The 17,354-nt window shown below is 39.3% G+C and overlaps 1 protein-coding gene across 5 annotated transcripts in view; it reads right to left on the minus strand.

Annotated features, from left to right (window-relative positions):
- snx13 (sorting nexin 13) overlaps positions 1-7,844 on the minus strand; it is a 36,270-nt gene extending 28,426 nt beyond the window's left edge. Inside the window, exon 1 of one of the 5 annotated variants that reach the window (XM_084738679.1) lies at positions 7,705-7,844. In XM_084738679.1, the coding sequence (XP_084594805.1) occupies positions 7,705-7,716 (12 nt within the window). In that variant the 5' untranslated portion in view covers positions 7,717-7,844. Of the gene's footprint in view, positions 1-5,390; positions 5,591-5,736; positions 5,911-7,596 lie in introns of those variants that run through there. The other 4 variants (XM_084738675.1, XM_084738676.1, XM_084738678.1 and 1 more) reach the window with 4 other exon arrangements.
- Between the last annotated feature and the right edge of the window lie 9,510 nt (positions 7,845-17,354).

Raw genomic sequence — 17,354 nt, forward strand, 5'->3', positions numbered from 1 at the left:
GCAGATAGTGGACAAATCTAGCTGCTTGCTAATTCAAAACCTGTGTTGTGCAATCCCCTACTAACAAGCCTTCAGCTATCATTAACTGAACTAGTTTAACATTAGGTGGAGCAACAAGTACAGCAGGAGAGCAGACAAGGCCAACACGACTCCACTCTTCAACAGGCCAACAATTTTCTAATAAGCAAAGCACTTCTCACCTGAAAACAACATAATCTGAGGTAATTAACCAGCTCTTCTTCTGTAATCACAGAAAAGTTGGTGTTTGACCGGCAGAATGCTTCACCTCCCACAGATTTGAAGTCCCAGTTAAAATGTATCAAGTGGTGTATGAGAGAGTATGTAAACACAACATGATCTATTTACAGTAGATGTACAGTGAGGATAAAACATCAGAGAACGAAAGGACAGTTTATGGTCAGCACCTTAAATGGAGAATCAACTTTGAACTTGCTCACATTTTCCTCTGTAATGAATTTCAAAAGATCTAATCATGGGTGGACAGCTGTCCACAGAAACAAAACAAATGCAGAAGATCTGGGCTGACATATTGAACACTCCATCAACAAAACATTAAATTTGTGAATATCTTTTGGAAGAATGGTATTTATCTCTCCAGTACAGTTCCATAACAATACTTTATGTTTCTGGTGGCCAAATAACTTACTAATCTTCTTTCCCTTGATTTGTCACCCAGTACACATCCCACAAAAAGAGTCTTTGGCCAAGGTGAGGTACTAATTAGCCTTCTACTCTTTAGCTGTTTGTCCAAGCACTTTTGTTCCCTTATTTTTCTGTTCATCTCGGTATGACCAGCTCCCTCGAGCTGTAGTTTGATACTGATACGGTTACCCTGGGGAAGGTTAAGTCAACCAATCCTCTGCTACTTCTTTTCAACTTCTAGTGGGAAGTCCTCCAGGAGGGTGTATTTAGAGTAGGGATGTGCCATATTATATCATACACAATACATATTTTTTTCATTATTAAAAAATAATCATATCACGATAATGCCAATTTTACAACTTATGGACGTCACTGTTACACACAGCAACAAGTGTATCTGAAAGCAAAAGGATCATTGCTACCAACTCCTTGATGGAGGACTTGTTTCCAAAAAGGGGAGCGATTTCAGCAGCATGGAAGAATTGAGAAATCAACAGGCGAATGGTAGGCAGGGAGATTTTTGACTACAAAACAGCAAACGACAGTTGTATATAAGAACTGCAAACTAATTTCACCTCGTCAGGCAGAAGCCCCCAGCTGAAAATGACGAGGGGTAAAATTCCCACGAGGAGAGCTCATAAATTGTTTTGAGTTTTAACCAAAAAATATTTTTCAATACTTAATCATATTGTCAAGAATACTGTAACTGCAGAATACCCATATTGCCAGCTCCCAATCTAGACGTTTATGTTATTCACCCTTGACTCGCAAGTCAGTTTCTAAACACTTCAGTCAATAGAGACTGAGAACAGTCTCCCAGTTTTTGTTGCTAAAACTGGGTGCAAACAGTTACAGAGTTTAAAAAACCTTACACTGCCAAACTAATCCCAAATCTTTAGGGTGGAACTTCATATTGGGATGGTAACATGAAGAGGTTGTGTGCTTACTACTGAGGAGACCGGGGGAAGAGCATCATGTCCAATAAGGCTGATCTGTAAGGAGGGTAGGTTTGTTAGGGGCCGTTCTTGCAGCTGGTCAGACAACCACCTTGAATTGAGAAATCACCCGGCGAATGGTAGGCAGGGAAATCTCTGATAGTCTAGTATCATGAGACTATACTAATGCAATATCCCAGCCACTAGTAGAAAACACTACAAACACGGGAACACAAGAACAAGCCAGAGACACACCTACTAGGGATACCGACATTCTACTGGGAACCCTGGCCTCTGCAATAGTAGGCTTTTGCATCATGTGTGCTGCCCCAAATTTGTTTTTGTTTTTAGCTTAGCAACTGTAGCAGTATGAGGTCAAATGATGAAACCGATACATTAAACAAAGCAAAATCCAGTCATTACTAGTGACACAAGTCTGATCCTGATGTGAACTTTGTAAAGCGCATCCTGTTTCTAAGCATGACCTAGACAAGCTGTGAATATATCTGGACACAAGGAACAACTCTTAGCCCTAATTCTTGAAAGGTGTCGGTCTGTTTGACAGCACAGCTGCTACTACTGTCTGAAGGAAGGAGGGAGAGGTGTATTAGATGACAAACAGGCCTGATGTGACAGCGTGCTGGCCTTAATGTCCACCAAGCCTTGATTAAGACACCTTAATGAGATTTAGCCAGGGGTGAAAAGCACTGAGATAACTTTGTGTCTGTGGATGAACACACAATGCACTCACACCCCCCTACAACAAACTAACTCAGTGTATTCATCAAGCCAAAGGAGTTAATCACAGTCAGACAGAAAAAAGTCAATGTCTACTGCCAAATTGATCATACTATTCAAAGTGTGACAGAACTGCAAAACACGAGAGCAACATTTTCACAACATGCATTTAACGTGAAATGACACAAAAGCACTAACCATTGCATAAAGAATGTAACTGACCATAATATTATACAATGCTACTGAAAGTCTGAGTCAAAACCTAGGAGATGAAGCCGTCATAGGGTAGTCAAATGGACTGAAGCCAGTGGCTTATTATTAGCCGAAAGGCAGCAGCCTCCTACGTAAAATCTTGGATGATAATGATGACAATGGTGATGTATTAAAGCAGCAACTGAGTTTTCCACATCTACTGTAGTGTCTCTGCACTAACTTTACATTTTAAATCCACAATAAAGATGCTACTCCAGTGCTGGTGTGAAGCCAAAACTCATCACAGGATGCTCCAATACAAGCCCATAATTTACTTCAGACTGAAGGTTAGCAGGGGACAACACTTTGCAAAGAGCTACTCAGCTACAGTTTAAAGCGACAGTTTACCCTGCAATCAAAAATACGTATTTTCTTCTTGCCTGTAGCACTGTTCATCCATCTATATTGTTTTAGTTTGAGAGGCGAGTTTTGCAGATATCTGCTATAGAGAAGTCTGCCTCGTATTGAATATACTGGGAATAGATGGTACTCGCCTTGTGGTGCTCAAAGCACCAGAAAAAAGACCAAAAAAAAAAAAACAACACATACTCAAGAGCACGTAGGAGCCATTTCCTTTCTATGGTTGACAGAAAGTAGAAATCTCTAAAGCCGATCCTAAACAATCGAGATGGATAGAGAGCACTACAGGCCAGAGGAAAAATTTGTAATTTTGATTTTAGTGTGAACTGTCCCTTTAACACCTGACTGCATGTTAGACAGAAATCTGTACTACCTGTCAGACATGCAGAACAGTGCAGTGCCAGCTAAAGCCTCATTAGTGAGGCTAAACCTGTACTTAAACTGCTGGAGAGGAGCCTGAATGTGGTGAGGTCACCTGCCGCTCAGGTGAGGTGGACTGACAGTATAGTCTGTTTGCATGTCAGCAGATGCCATGGTCAGTGGTGTATGTACACTACCGTTCAAAAGTTTGGGGTCACCTGCCACAAAAGCTTGATTTGGGACTTTTAGATTGCTGATTGTTTCAAACAGACTGACAACTGAAAGGGCAGAAAGAGACTAAGACATCTCTGAGCAACAGTTCAATAAGAATATCAAAAATCACTTGTCAATGGTCAAAGAAACTGTTAGCTTAGACAAACCAGGGTTGAACAATAACAATAATGTCTGGGCAAGTGAAATGCCGTGTCGGACTATTAAACATGGCAACTCATTTGCCTCAAGTGTGCAAGTGGTAAAAAATAATTAAACTATTAAGATAATCAAATTATCATTTAAGTCATTTGTCATGCAAAATGTCATTAAGCGCCATATTCAGCCCCTCAAATATGGAGATTTCCTGCTTTTCTTAATTTATAATCTATCATATTAAACTGAATATCTTTGGGTTTGGAATTTGGACATCACCTTGGACAACAAAAAACTGGGATGGACATTTTCCACTGTGTTCTGACATTTTATAGATGTTGCAGACCCATATTAAACATGATAATGAACTTTATTGTTGTTGTTATTTAATAACTGCTATTAAAACAATTAGTACATGGGCAATCAAAAACATACTTCAGGCAAGTAGATTTCTACCCCACTGAAAGACAGCATTGACATTGAACCTTGAAATCAGTAGATTTAACAGGAACAGATGTATCACTGAATATCAGCTGAACATATTGTGGACTGACAAATCAGTTTAAATCTATTCAATCTAACAACTGAATAGACTACAGAGGGCCCAAAGAAAAACAGGTTTCCAAAGTATTTATAGCTCAATTACAAGCATTATGGTTCAATAATGATCTAGGGCAGTGGTTCCCAAACTGGGGGGCATACAGCAACTGCAGGGGGGGATGTGAATGACTAGGGGAGAAATTTAGTATAACAAGTTAAATGAATATAATTTAGGTAGGGGAAATTAAAAAAACAAGAGTCTGCTGATGCTCTCATGCTAACCTTTATTTTAAAAATAAAAAATCAACTTTTTTTTAACCAGTTGCTTCACCAGTTTTTGTTAATGATTGATAATACTTGAAGTGAAGTGGGCTGAACTTTTTTTTGTCTTCTGAAGGGGGGCATGCTAAAAAAAAGTTTTGGAACCACTGATCTAGGGTCACTTACCATTGTCTGGACTAGAAAACAATTTGAAAACGAGAGGATATTTAGGGGCAAAATGGTTACAATCATATTCTCTCCTGCCATGAACACTACAGGGACATAAGCTAAACTGTAGTTGTAATCATTTAGTTGTTTTGGGGTCCAAACTTTTTAAAAAATCATTTGGTGTCTGATTTTGATCTTTACTCATTATTGAAGGATAATGTATATATCTGAACTGAGTTAACCCGAGTGCATTGAGAAACTGCATCACGTGGGAACTGAAGCAAAACTACTATGTCATCACATGTCACACTTAAAAAAAATGGCTTTGTCACAGCTTCAATAACCCCTGACCAGCATCAATGGACTGATGACAACCTATAAATATTTTAAGGCAAGCCTGGCAGGTCAGTTGTTTGTGTCTGACAGGGTAAGGCTACTGATTGAATGTCACTGGAAACCACCGGACAGCTGTGCATACATGTTTATACACTGACATAAAAGTGAAATGACAAAGAAATGCCACAACACTGTCATCCCGCCAGTTAAGCTAGCTGTCACCGCTTAATATGCCTTAACATGCTTGTTACCCATCATTAAGGTTGGCTAATCATAAAGAAAACATGTTGCTAAACAGTAGTACTCCACCGTCAACCTTGCTAACACCAAATCTGTAACTTTATTTCGCCTGTAACATCAGCTTTTACTCCCTCCAGTCGTTGAGGCAGCTAACGCCCAGCAGCAGCTCACCTGTATCTGTTGTGATGTAGAAATTCGTTCTTGAGGGACGTTACTCATAATCTAAACGCATACTACCGACATTGCCTGTGTCCAGCTAATTCTTGTACGGTGTTGACAGTGCGGTTATCCCAAAGCTCATCGTATTAACTTAGCGTTAACTGTGTAATCCCGAGCTGACTGCCACTTATAGCAGACAGCCTTTCTGGAAACACAGCGGCTGTATGAGTGCCTGTCTGTCAGCTTGTGTGTTTACCTGCGGGGCTAACGCCAGGGCGCTAGCTGCTACATGCTAACTAGCCATGTCTGTCACTGGAAAACAAACTACTGTAACGACACACGGGGCTCTTTCACTTACCTCTGCAAACATCGTCTAAAAGGCTGTGCGTGCGGTGGCTCTGCCTAACCCCACCACATCGTAACATGCGAGGAGGAGGTGATTTTCTCGGTTAAAAACGGTCGTATTTCCAATCTCCGTACTCTCTTCGGAGCGTCGCCATGTTTGCAAGGTTTATGTCTCGGGTGCCCCGTTTCTGGACGTCGCGCCGTGATTGGCTGGAAGAGCGATGACGCAGAAACACACCCGTGACTGATTGACAGACACAAATGCAGCGATAATCACGATTGACTGACCCAAATACTGGAATACTTTAACAATTTATGACATATTTAACTAAGGCATATCACTACAGTGGAAAATGCTTTTCCCTGCACATTGCACATATTCTTTATACTTTATACAGTGTAAATCTTCCCATTTCTTGGTCGATGTTTTGCATATTTCAAACACCGTACAGCTCTTTTTATTTACAAATCCAAATATATTACATATTTTCTATAGGGAACGGTAGTAACACTTATTTGAGCATCAGGAACTCAGGGGTTGTTTGCAATAAATCTAAATCTAAAAAGTTGAATGCATGGGTCCCATATTTGTCTGCTAGACAAACAAAACCCACTTTGGACATCTACAACACAGTTAATGTCAGATGAGTTAATGACATCACATGAGTTAATGTCAGATACAAAGAGTTCCATAGTTACAACCTGTTCCTCTCCTGGGGTGAGTTGTAACAATGAGAGTTAATAGAGATAATTTGCTGATTCAGTATCCACAAATTCCAATTTATGAAAAAAAAAATGATTTAAATGATAAATTAATAAAAGAATAAACAGTTTTGAATTAAGTGAACAGTTTAAAGTGATTAAAAAACACTTCATATATGTGTGTGGACTGTATTCATATATATTAATGTGCATGCATCACATAATGGTTCAATCACTGTCAGAGTTGTGAAACATGCCCACACACACACACTTTCAGAGAGTGCAATGTGCACACATGCACGCACACAAAGACTATGACTAGCACACGCACACCCCCAGTCTGATCCTGATTCTGACAACATACATACTTGACCTACACTTCTTTGTACCTTGAGTTTGCAAAGTCATCCATTCACACAATGCAGAAATTCAGTGATTACATACACAGCTAACTGTTTTGGCATGTGGGCTTAAAGGATGCATGAGTGTATAGCATCAATTTAAACTAGAGAAACTGCTGCTTTAGGTTATATTAGTCAAATAATTATATCTACTATACAATGAACACTAGACAAAACTAATCTTGATTAAAAAACAAAAAAACAAAAAAAGTTGTTACTTGGCTGAAAGCCAGTTTTTTCAGTAATAAAATCCACAATGTTGCTTACAGAGACATGCCACTTCTCCTGTGAGCTCGAAAGGGAAATAATGTTATACAATACTGATATAATCTCTGCAGCACTTGACTGAAAAATGCAGTGATAATCAGGACTGATCGACCAAATAACAACAATAATATCTCACTATTTTCTGACATCTCTTGGGTTTGCCACAATGAAAAAGCAGTTTCCAAATAATCAACAACAGCATAGTTTTCATCACCCAGTTTAACATAATGGTGACCTTCCTGATACTAGTCAAATAAAGACTGCACAACAAAGGACAGAGGCAGGTCACATGGTTGACCAGTGGCTACCTGCAAACCTGGTGATGAATGCATAATTCATTGCCCCAGTGCCACCTTCATTAACCCGAGCTATTCCTTACACTCCCTGGCAAAGAGAGAACAAGAAGATGGGGATGGAAACAAAGAGGACACATGGACAAAGAGTCCTAGAGTGACTGAAAAAGATTGTTAGTGAGATCTCTGTGTTGTTCTGGCTCATGATACCTGCTGTCTCCAGGTGGACAGAGCCCCGGCTGGCTCGCGCAGTAGGTAGGGATGAAGCAAAATAAAGTCTCTGGCTCCTCTGTGTCCAGAAGAGCGGAGTGCACTCACCAGGCTGCCCATTCTTCTAACATCCAGGAGCACACAAAAAAGACTTCCCCTGCCTTCTCATGTTTCTTGTGTCTCTATTTTCCTCTGTCTTCCTACTTGTTTCTCTGCCAGTCTGCCACAAAAACACACAGACAAGTCATAAAGGACTTTATACCCACATTTTATGAGTTACAAGCCTGTTATGGGCAGAACATGTGACATGCTTATTGGTGTTTCTACATCCGCTTCTGTGAATATATCAAGGTTCAGTTGAAGCAATTTCCCATATGCAGGAAACAAGAAAATGGTGACATGTTGGTCATCATGTTGTTGTGCAGGTCTGTTCGTCACTGCATGCATGCATGTGCCTGACTTTTAAAGTAATCATTGCAGATACAAAAAAGACATTTCACTTAATTTTGTGTCATCAAATCTCTGAATCGCACTTTCTGAAAAGGTCCAAAGACAGGTGTTCAGGTACTTTTTGAGACTGCACAGACATGAGTCCAAGTTAAATTCTAACCTGCCATACTGCATCTTTACCACTAGAGGTCACTATCATTCTATCAAACTCCTGTTAGAGGCTGCAGATGGTCTAAGAAGTATTAATAGAATATTATACATACATTATGTTGTGCATACCTGTTATAGTTTCACAAACATCCAGCAGTCTTCTCAAAGAGCACAAAAGCACAAGAATGACTCGCACATATATAAAATGCTAAGAGGATTTTGAAGTCTATTATTGAGTGTAACATTTGTATTGCCAAAATTCTGCAGAAAAGTGCAAAGTGGTAAAATTTAAAGTAGAGAGTCGAGAGACCTTTAATGTATATGATACAAAGGTAATGCAGCAACCACCCACAAGATGAGACAACACTGTTTCCTCATCGCCCCACCCCCCTACAAAGCTCCACTGGAAGCAGCCATATTTTGGTACCATTACAAATATTTGCCTCAAGAGCATACTAACTGACAGTGGAGAGGTGAATATGCTGTAGATAAGGAATGGTTTGCAATGTTTATATTTTTTATTGATTCTCCTGCTGTGGTTCAGATCGATTGTAATTGACTGAATTTAAGCTGATAACAGTCACTGCTTCAGTACTCATCAATGAGAAAATGCATCGTTTTAAACGCCACCCAAAGTGATCAAAAGGTAGGTTTGGAACTGAGTACCACTTTAGAGGACAGGGCAGATTCACAATTTTTCATTTTTGTCTCACAACACCAGTCTGGTAAGCAGGACCAGCTCAAACTTTTATGGGGCCCTAAGCAGAGTTTCATTTGGGGACCCCCACCACCTCGGTGCTGCCAGTATGACTGATTATTGTCGATGCTTGTAGTTCACACACCCACTGTGAACCTAACACAGCCATTATCAGTTTTAGTAGTTGTAGCTGCGTTGCTGTTTGGCTTGCATGTTTGGGCTTTCAAAATAAAGAAAGAGAAATGCCCAACAGTTCAGCACACGCAGCGATGTTTCAAGAACAAACAACAGCAATGTGGTAGTAGGAGGTGTCTTTTGCAATTTATGTGACAGTAGGAATGTGAGCTGTATTTGGCTAATATAATGGCTATTTTCTGAAAAGGGAAAAAGCTCTCTGATGGCAAGGTAAAGCTATGAAATTACTGTAGTGTACACTTAAAATAATGTTGATTTTTTTTAGGTGGCTACAATACCTTTCGCTGCTGACTCTGTCCACAGCAGTGCACGGCTTCCTTTCCCACACCAGTAGTCCTGCTGCTTCTCCACACTGGGAGCGTGCCAACTGCCACCTACTGTAGATTATACACTGACTATGGATAAGTATCTCATACAACTACTACTACTTCAAAAAAAAGGTGAAAATTTGTATATGTTGCGTCACCATATGTCAAGTAAATTGCCTAATAACCCAATCATTTATTTGTCATTTAAAGGAGCCATTGATTTACTTCCAGATGTAACACACTCTTTTTGCTCTGCTTAGTAAGCCAGTGATTGACCTGAGGCACGGTGTTCATGGTGGTTTGGCCTGGAGGAGGAGGACCTGTGTGTCATAGTTCAGAGGTCATGAGGTGGAATGTGACGGCCAATGGTAATTTAATGACGAAGGAAATGTGTGTTATAGGTACATATCTTTGTTGTTAGGTGGAAATCTTACATCTCATAAATGTCACCTTTTAAAATACAAGAAAAATGCAACTTATTTGCTTTCAGCTTGGTGCAGTCTTTTTTAGGATATTGCAAGGATTTTGAAACCTATGAAGCGTGAACTGTGATACTCACAGTCAGATAGATATATAGATTAAATATGTATCTCACAGGGCTTAATACACTACACTACATTCTTCTAACAAAGAACCAAATTCCAACAAAAGGTTTGTCTGTATCCATATTTTGGCAGAAATATAGTTTTTGGAGCGTACATATGGATAGTGGAGAGTGGATTATGGTTTGAGAGGAATCCACTGAATTCAGGCAGACCACAGCTTCTGTAAACTTTTTACAGCCACCTTAAGTGAGAGTTTGATACTCAAAAGTTATATTAGGCAGAGTGTCACTTTAACTGAATTGCACTAACAAAGATTAATTTAATCTAAGATTAGTTACCAAGTAGAGTTGAGCTAGGTTTAAAATGAATAAACCCAGATTTAAAATTAAGCAGAACTCTGCTGAGCAATTGAAAACTATAGTAAATCTAAGTTTATTGATGTAAACTGAAATTAAATAGAGTTTAATCAATATCGAGATGCTTGCTTACACAACTGAAAATAAATCACTAAAATTTGAGTGCTGTCAGGACCTAATGTAAACTAGGGAGGAAAAGCATTACTTTTTCAATGCTCTGTATTCCTTAACAAAATGTTACATTGCTTGTTAGCTAACGTTAGCTAATTAGTGGACATTTTATGTCATATGGTAATATACTTTGCTGTTAGCTAAAAAGTTGATAATGTTCATTCTTTCCTAGCTAACGTTAGCTATAAAGTTAACAAAATGTTATTTTTGCTAGTTTTATTAAAAGTTTGTTATTTATGTTAGCCTATATAGGTCAGCAGGGAAACTCAAATTCCTCCTATGCTGAGAAAAACTTGTTGGCTGAATTAATAGGGAAACTTCCATCGCAAAAAGGCAGCTATTTAAAAACTTAAACCTCCTCAAGTGTAAGTTTAAAGTTAAGACTAGATTGCAGTTTAACTTAGAGTTTAAAGTTTTGGTGCAAAAGACTTAAATTTAATCTAACTTTAGAGTAAAAACTAAACTGAGGTTTTTAAATTCATTTTAAAGTTAAACCATTATTTATTCAGGTTTAAAAATTAAAATTAAAAAAGACCTTGCTGGTGCAAGCCTGCCTAAAATGGATTGGCATAGGAAGATTTTCTCCTGACGGCAATAGTAGAGAGAAGATGTATTAATTTGTCAGTTGCTAATTATGTGGCACAATGTGCATCCTCAGTTGCGTGTCTGTGTGTGTTGAGCCTGTGGTGGCAGGGTGACAGAGTAGATTAGGGGTGACACTGGCTAAATGTTTGCAGATGAGGGCTCCCAATATCTAATCACCACGGTAACAAGGGTCACCAGGGTAGGCCAGTGGGCCAAGTTGCCCAAGGCACTGTGGGTATTAATGGGGCAAGATGTTTACTCCAGAATCAAGCGTTTGTGGGTATGTGAGTGCGTGCATGAAGTTAAGTGTGTGTGTGTGTGTGTGTGTGTGTGTGTGTGTGTGTGTGTGTGTGCGCCCTTAATTGTCCTGGGACCACTTGCCTGGGGGGAAAGTGTGTTTGGCTGCTGCTCTTCCAAAATCCACTTAACACAACCTTCTCCCCCCTGACCTCCTCATAATCTATATGGTCACAGTCCTGGCAGAAGGAGGACACTTCCTGGTGCCCAGCAATTGTGTCATTCCAGTGATGTGTGTGCGACCCTGTGGTCCGATACTAACCACTGTAACACATGCACAACATAAGTTAGTTTACTGTCCTTGCGGGGAACATTTCTCAGTGTGTGACATTTGGTATGACATTACAGAAAGACAGAATAATGAGCCACAGAACAGATACGGGACACAAGCAAGGGTGTAGGTTTGATTTTGAGTGTGGAGGAGACTTAAATTTGGCAGGTGGTCCCTGCGTCGTCCTGCAGAACATGAATTTGTGTGATGTAATGTAAGCTCTCTTGTGAGTTAGCCTGCCCAGAACAGCTGTGTCTTTTACTGTATATCACTGACCAATCAATATATAATATAATATTGATCGCATAAAGTTATAATCACAGAAAGCAAAGCTCCACGACAGCTTGGATTGTCTAGCGTTCTGGCCTCAAGCTCTCTCATCTGACTGAGTTCACTGTGCTGTTCCTAATTCATCCAAAATGCACTCCAGTAATCACATCGCTGCATGTCAAAGAGGCGGGAACAAGGCGAAATTCTAAGTGATTTAACCACATAGCAATTAATATCAAATTAGTGGTGGGGGCACTTCGAAGTAATCAGAAGAGTGGTAGGAACATACTGTTCCTGCCATAAATTACGCCCATGGTCCTAAGAATGCTGCACACTAACCACCATCCAAGTGAGACAACAAATTAACAAAAACAGCAAGTAGATGGGCTTTAACTCTGAAATATCCTCATTATAATTATATAAGCTGAAGACTGAAAGTCACTGAGTTTGCTGTGAAAGAAATCTGGCATTCAACACTTTTTTTTAATGCAGCTATTCACTTTAAGCAATTTCACCCATGTATACTCATACACACTGATGGTGAGGTTTAATGTTTAGTGTTTTGCTCAAGGATGTTTTGACAGGAGGAGCCAGGAGGCAGATAGGAGGAATCAAAATTAAATCCTAGGATTCATGGATGACCCGCTCTAACCCCAGAGCCAGAGCAACCTCTAAATTACAAGTATATCAGTAAAAAAAATGTAAAAATATTTAGCATATCAACAGGAACAGCGTTTATGGACTTTTTACATTAGAAGGATAAAAGAAGAATAAAAACAAAAAAAGCACTTGCAGTCTAAATCAGAGGGTTTCAATATTTTCACAGCCAAGGTCCAAATACAAGAAAGAAAATATACCTATATGCCCTCTGATGTGGCCAGTTTTTAACACTTCTATTTAAGTTATGTTAGTTTAAAATGTAAACTATGAACGTTTTTAGATCTAAAACTTTAAATATTATCAATTGAACTATGAAGCTTCTGGTAGGCAAGAAAATAAATATATTAAAAAATAAAAATAAATAAATAAATACATATATTTTTTAACGTGGAAATTTAATCCTCCAATAAATCATGGCAGACATCAGTTGCTGGTACCCGAAATCAGAATTTGATGTGATCGCGATGTAGATCAGAACATATTCAATGTGTAAAAATGATGAGCGTGGACTTCAGGTGCACAGGTTGTACTTATTCTTTATTACCGATTAGTGTGGAAAGGGTTAAAACAGTTTAAGGACCAGTGAGTAGGTTTTAGTGGCCTCTAGCAGTGAGCTTGCAGAGTGGAAGTACCATGCCTCACCCTCCCCTTCCAAAGATATAGAAAAACCTATGATGGCCACGAAAGTTGTGAAAAAGGAAAAAGACAAAAGGCTCTGTCTAGAGTCTCTGTTTGGTTTGTCTGCTCTGGGCTGTGAACCTGCACCTCCTGTAGACAGAAACAGCTCATTCTAAGGTAACAAAAACACAATGATTCTTATTTTCAGGTGGTTATACACTAATGAAAATAAATGTATGAATATTATATTCAATTTCTGATATGTTCTGTCCATAAATCCCCATTAATCCTTTACACTGTACCTACAACGAGCATACTGTAATTAACTTCAAAAGAGAACTTCTTTTTAAAAACTTTTGCTATTCTCAGTGTTTGTATTGGTCCCACTTCAATTTATGGTTAAGATAAAATAAGCACATTTTTCTTGTGAGTATGAAGACTTCCTATATTAACTCTATCAATTCATATATCAAGTATTATTATATACAATTCTGAAAATACAAAAATCTGTCTTTCATCCCGTTTTGACTTGTGAACTCACTTAACTCTAAGTAAAGTTGCTTGTGAGATCACTGGAAGGAGTTTTTACAGCGTTAATCGCCCACATTATGTGTTAAACTGGGTGGTTTTATTGTTTGTTCATTCTATTCTCATAAAACCAGCAGAAATTTTTCCTTTTTATACTCTCCCTCAGCCTGTTCACAGTTAGGTTTGTACAGTAAAATAATACAGCCATGTAGAGATAAGAAAGATCTATGTTTCACTTTTCAAAAGAGTTCAAATAAACCTGCTTTTCATCCATCTAGGAAATTCCACAAAAGTGTTGTGGGGATACTGTGGGCAGGAATACCACAAGTCTTCAGGGAACACCGCAGGAGAATATTTCCCGGAATTTCAGGGCCTGTGTAGCCACAGCAGCAGCTCGTTTTGGGTCTGAATGCAGCTCATTTTGAGATAACGCAGGTAGCAGAGCTTTTTGTCTCCTTGACTGTTCCCCTCTGGAGGACCTGAAATGAAAACAATAAATGGAGAGAAGACGACAAGGAGGGAGCAGAGGGGGGAGGAGGAAAAATATAGGAGAAGAGAAAAAGGTGCATTTTTCAAATGCTGAATAATTTGTCTGCCCTGACAAGATGCTGTGCAGGACCACTTCCTGGGGCTCAGGTTTCAGTGTGTGTGAGTGTAAATGTGCTATGGGGGGAGGGTCCACTTCCTGCACCAACTCCTGATTTTGGGGGCCCTGAATTTGTGACAAACCTGGAAAGAAGACACAGTGAAAGCAGGAGTTTGTAAAATATAAAAACAAACCAATTAATATAGGCTGTAGATATTTGCATGTGGGAACAGAGAGTGTAAAAATGTCCCAACAGCCATTATACAAAAATACAGATAACCTAAAATCAAAATTTCCTATTTTTTCCTCTGCCCGTAGAGCAATTTATCCATCTAGATTTTTTGTGTCTAGATGCTTCGGTGTGAGTTGCTGAGTTTTGGAGATATTGGCCGTAAAGATTTCTGCTTTCTCTTGAGTATAGTGGGACTAACTGGCACTCAAATGTAGTTGAAAAACCCAACATCAGTGTCGCTTTCCAAGAACCATCAACCGGTTTCATGTGGGAGCTACTTTCTTTTTCTTTCTTTCTTTCTTTCTTTCTTTCTTTCTTTCTTTCTTTCTTTCTTTCTTTCTTTTTTTTTTTTTTTTTTTACCAAACTACACCTGCAAATTGTATCACTGTGAGCAGCACTAATGTCACAGCTCAAGGAAGCCACCATAAATGTTTATATCCTGCACTGTCACAAACGCAAGCCTCTCTTCCATCAGTAGACACATGCTTCTGTCTGCACAGTTTAGTGTAGTTATATTACTTTAGTGACAACTGTCAATTTTTTATGTATCATTGCATCCTTTATCAGTAATAGGAATTGTTACTTCCAACCAACAGAGGGCAGCACTGACAAGTGTTCCTATGTGTAAGTTACACAGTAGGATTTAGTAGGAGATGACAGACAGGATGCTAGATATTATAACCAAATGTTTATTGGAGTAAATAAATAATTATATAATTAACAGTGTTTAAAATACTATAGGCTGTGCTACATCTACTCTTCAACTGTCAACTATTTTCAGATAAAACAAAAGTAATGAGTAATACAGTCACATGTCTAGTTCTCACCAAAAGTAGGAACTTTGTTATGCGTTACTCCCAACACTGGTAGTGATATAACTGGCTGGAAAAAGATTTCCTACAGGAAGCTGTTCACAACAAGGTCTGTGAATTACCTGGAGTAAGTGGTTCACTTTTTGTTTGTTGTTTTGAGCAACGCAATTACATGAGAGAGGGCAGTCACCTCTAAGGCTGATATCTACAAAACTCTGCAGCTCATTTAAAAAAACTAGATGGATAAACAGCACTACAAGTAAGAGGAACTATTCCTTTAATAAAGATTTTAATAGCAACATGTGGGTGTTTTACCGACTCTTGCTAATGAAACCTGTATTATTTCAGTGTATAACGTTCCCCATTATTTGTGTGTGGATTTGTGCATTAGTGCATGCAGGTGCTGTTCATGTGTGTGGCCTGAGGAAGCGGTGTACGACCAGCTCTAAGCTAAACAACCTTGTCCAGACATTATGTTTCCCCTCCCTCTAAATTCATATCAGGTCCACCATTTAATAGCACGGTTGATACCCCTGTGGTGTTTTTGCTAATAATCTCTGTTTATCTTAAAGCCACAGCCACACCAACCTGTCTGTTTGTTCAGCGCTTTGTTTCAGCTTAGTTTTGCTAAAATACTTACTGCCTTGATTGATTGATTTCTCTTCGAGTCTCTTCATGCTCTGCAGTGTGTATGTGTGTGTCCAGCTTGGGGCTTGGCAGTGTCTGTTCTGAGGTTTCTGTGGCTGCAGGTAGCGGACCTGTTCACTTAAACACTGTACCTCTAATGTACTCCAGATGATCCAACTATTTATAACTCTCCCCCCCACACACACACCAACAGACAAGCACACACACACGCACACACACACACACTCCATGCCCTGTTGCAGTCCAGGCGCCTGGATTTTTACTATAGTAACATTACTTAAGACTAGTTTGCTGGAACCACACACACACACACACACACACACACACACACACACACACTTCTGTTGTACAATTAAAAACTATTCTGAGTTCAATAAATAGAAATTAAGTGATGTAAACCAAATGAAATAGAGTTCTATAAATATGGAGATGCTTGCTTACCCAAAATAAAATAAATAAACGAAAAATAACTAAATTTGAGTGTGAGGGACTTTGTAAGTATGAAGTAACAAAACATTGCTTTGTTTGCTAGCTAGCTGGTTTACACTTGGGCTTTACTGAGCAGCAGCACGTCCATGTTGCCCCATTATTTCACGTTTTTGACTAATGATGAACCCTACTATCTATCTATCTATCTATCTATCTGTCTATCTATCTATCTGTCTGTCTGTCTGTCTGTCTATCTGTCTGTCTGTCTGTCTGTCAGTCTGTCTGGTTTGCTAGTTAGCAAACATTTAATAAAGTTGCTTTATTTGGTAGCCAGTGAAAAAGTTACTTGTAAGGACTTGGCAGAGAAGCTCTAATTTCTCTTCTTCTGGGACAAACTTGTTGGCTGAATTATCAGCTGAAGTGAAAGAAAGAAGAGAAAGAAGAGACACGTATCAGCATCACAAAACTCAGTTGGGTTGAGTCTCTCTCTCTCTCTCTCTCTCTCTCTCTCTCTCTCTCTCTCTCTCTCTCTCCTCTCTCTCTCTCTCTCTCTCTCTCACACACACACACACACACACACACACACACACACACACACACACACTCCTTCCTTGCATTTATATGTGCTTTTGGTGTCAACTAAACCTTTTGCCTTTTTTTTAAATAGGTGGTGTTACTTTACACTTTTCCTGTTGTGCCATGACTCCAGTGTGTGTGTGTGTGTGTGTGTGTGTGTGTGTGTGTGTGTGTGTGTGTGTGTGTGTGTGTGTAAAATTGGCACTGACTCAGACCAAGCAGCCTGGGGAAGAGAATTATGGGGCATTTAGGCCTGTTTTACAGGTCCTGAAAAAAAACATGCAAATGCTTCATGTGACACCAAACGCCAGGCTTATAAAGTCACACAACCAACACCTTCTGAGTCAGAGAAGAAAATGAGACACAGACAGAG

Source organism: Lutjanus erythropterus, chromosome 16 (genome assembly GCF_056507025.1).
Source record: "Lutjanus erythropterus isolate fLutEry1 chromosome 16, fLutEry1.hap2, whole genome shotgun sequence".
Classification (NCBI taxonomy): Eukaryota; Metazoa; Chordata; class Actinopteri; order Lutjaniformes; family Lutjanidae; genus Lutjanus; species Lutjanus erythropterus.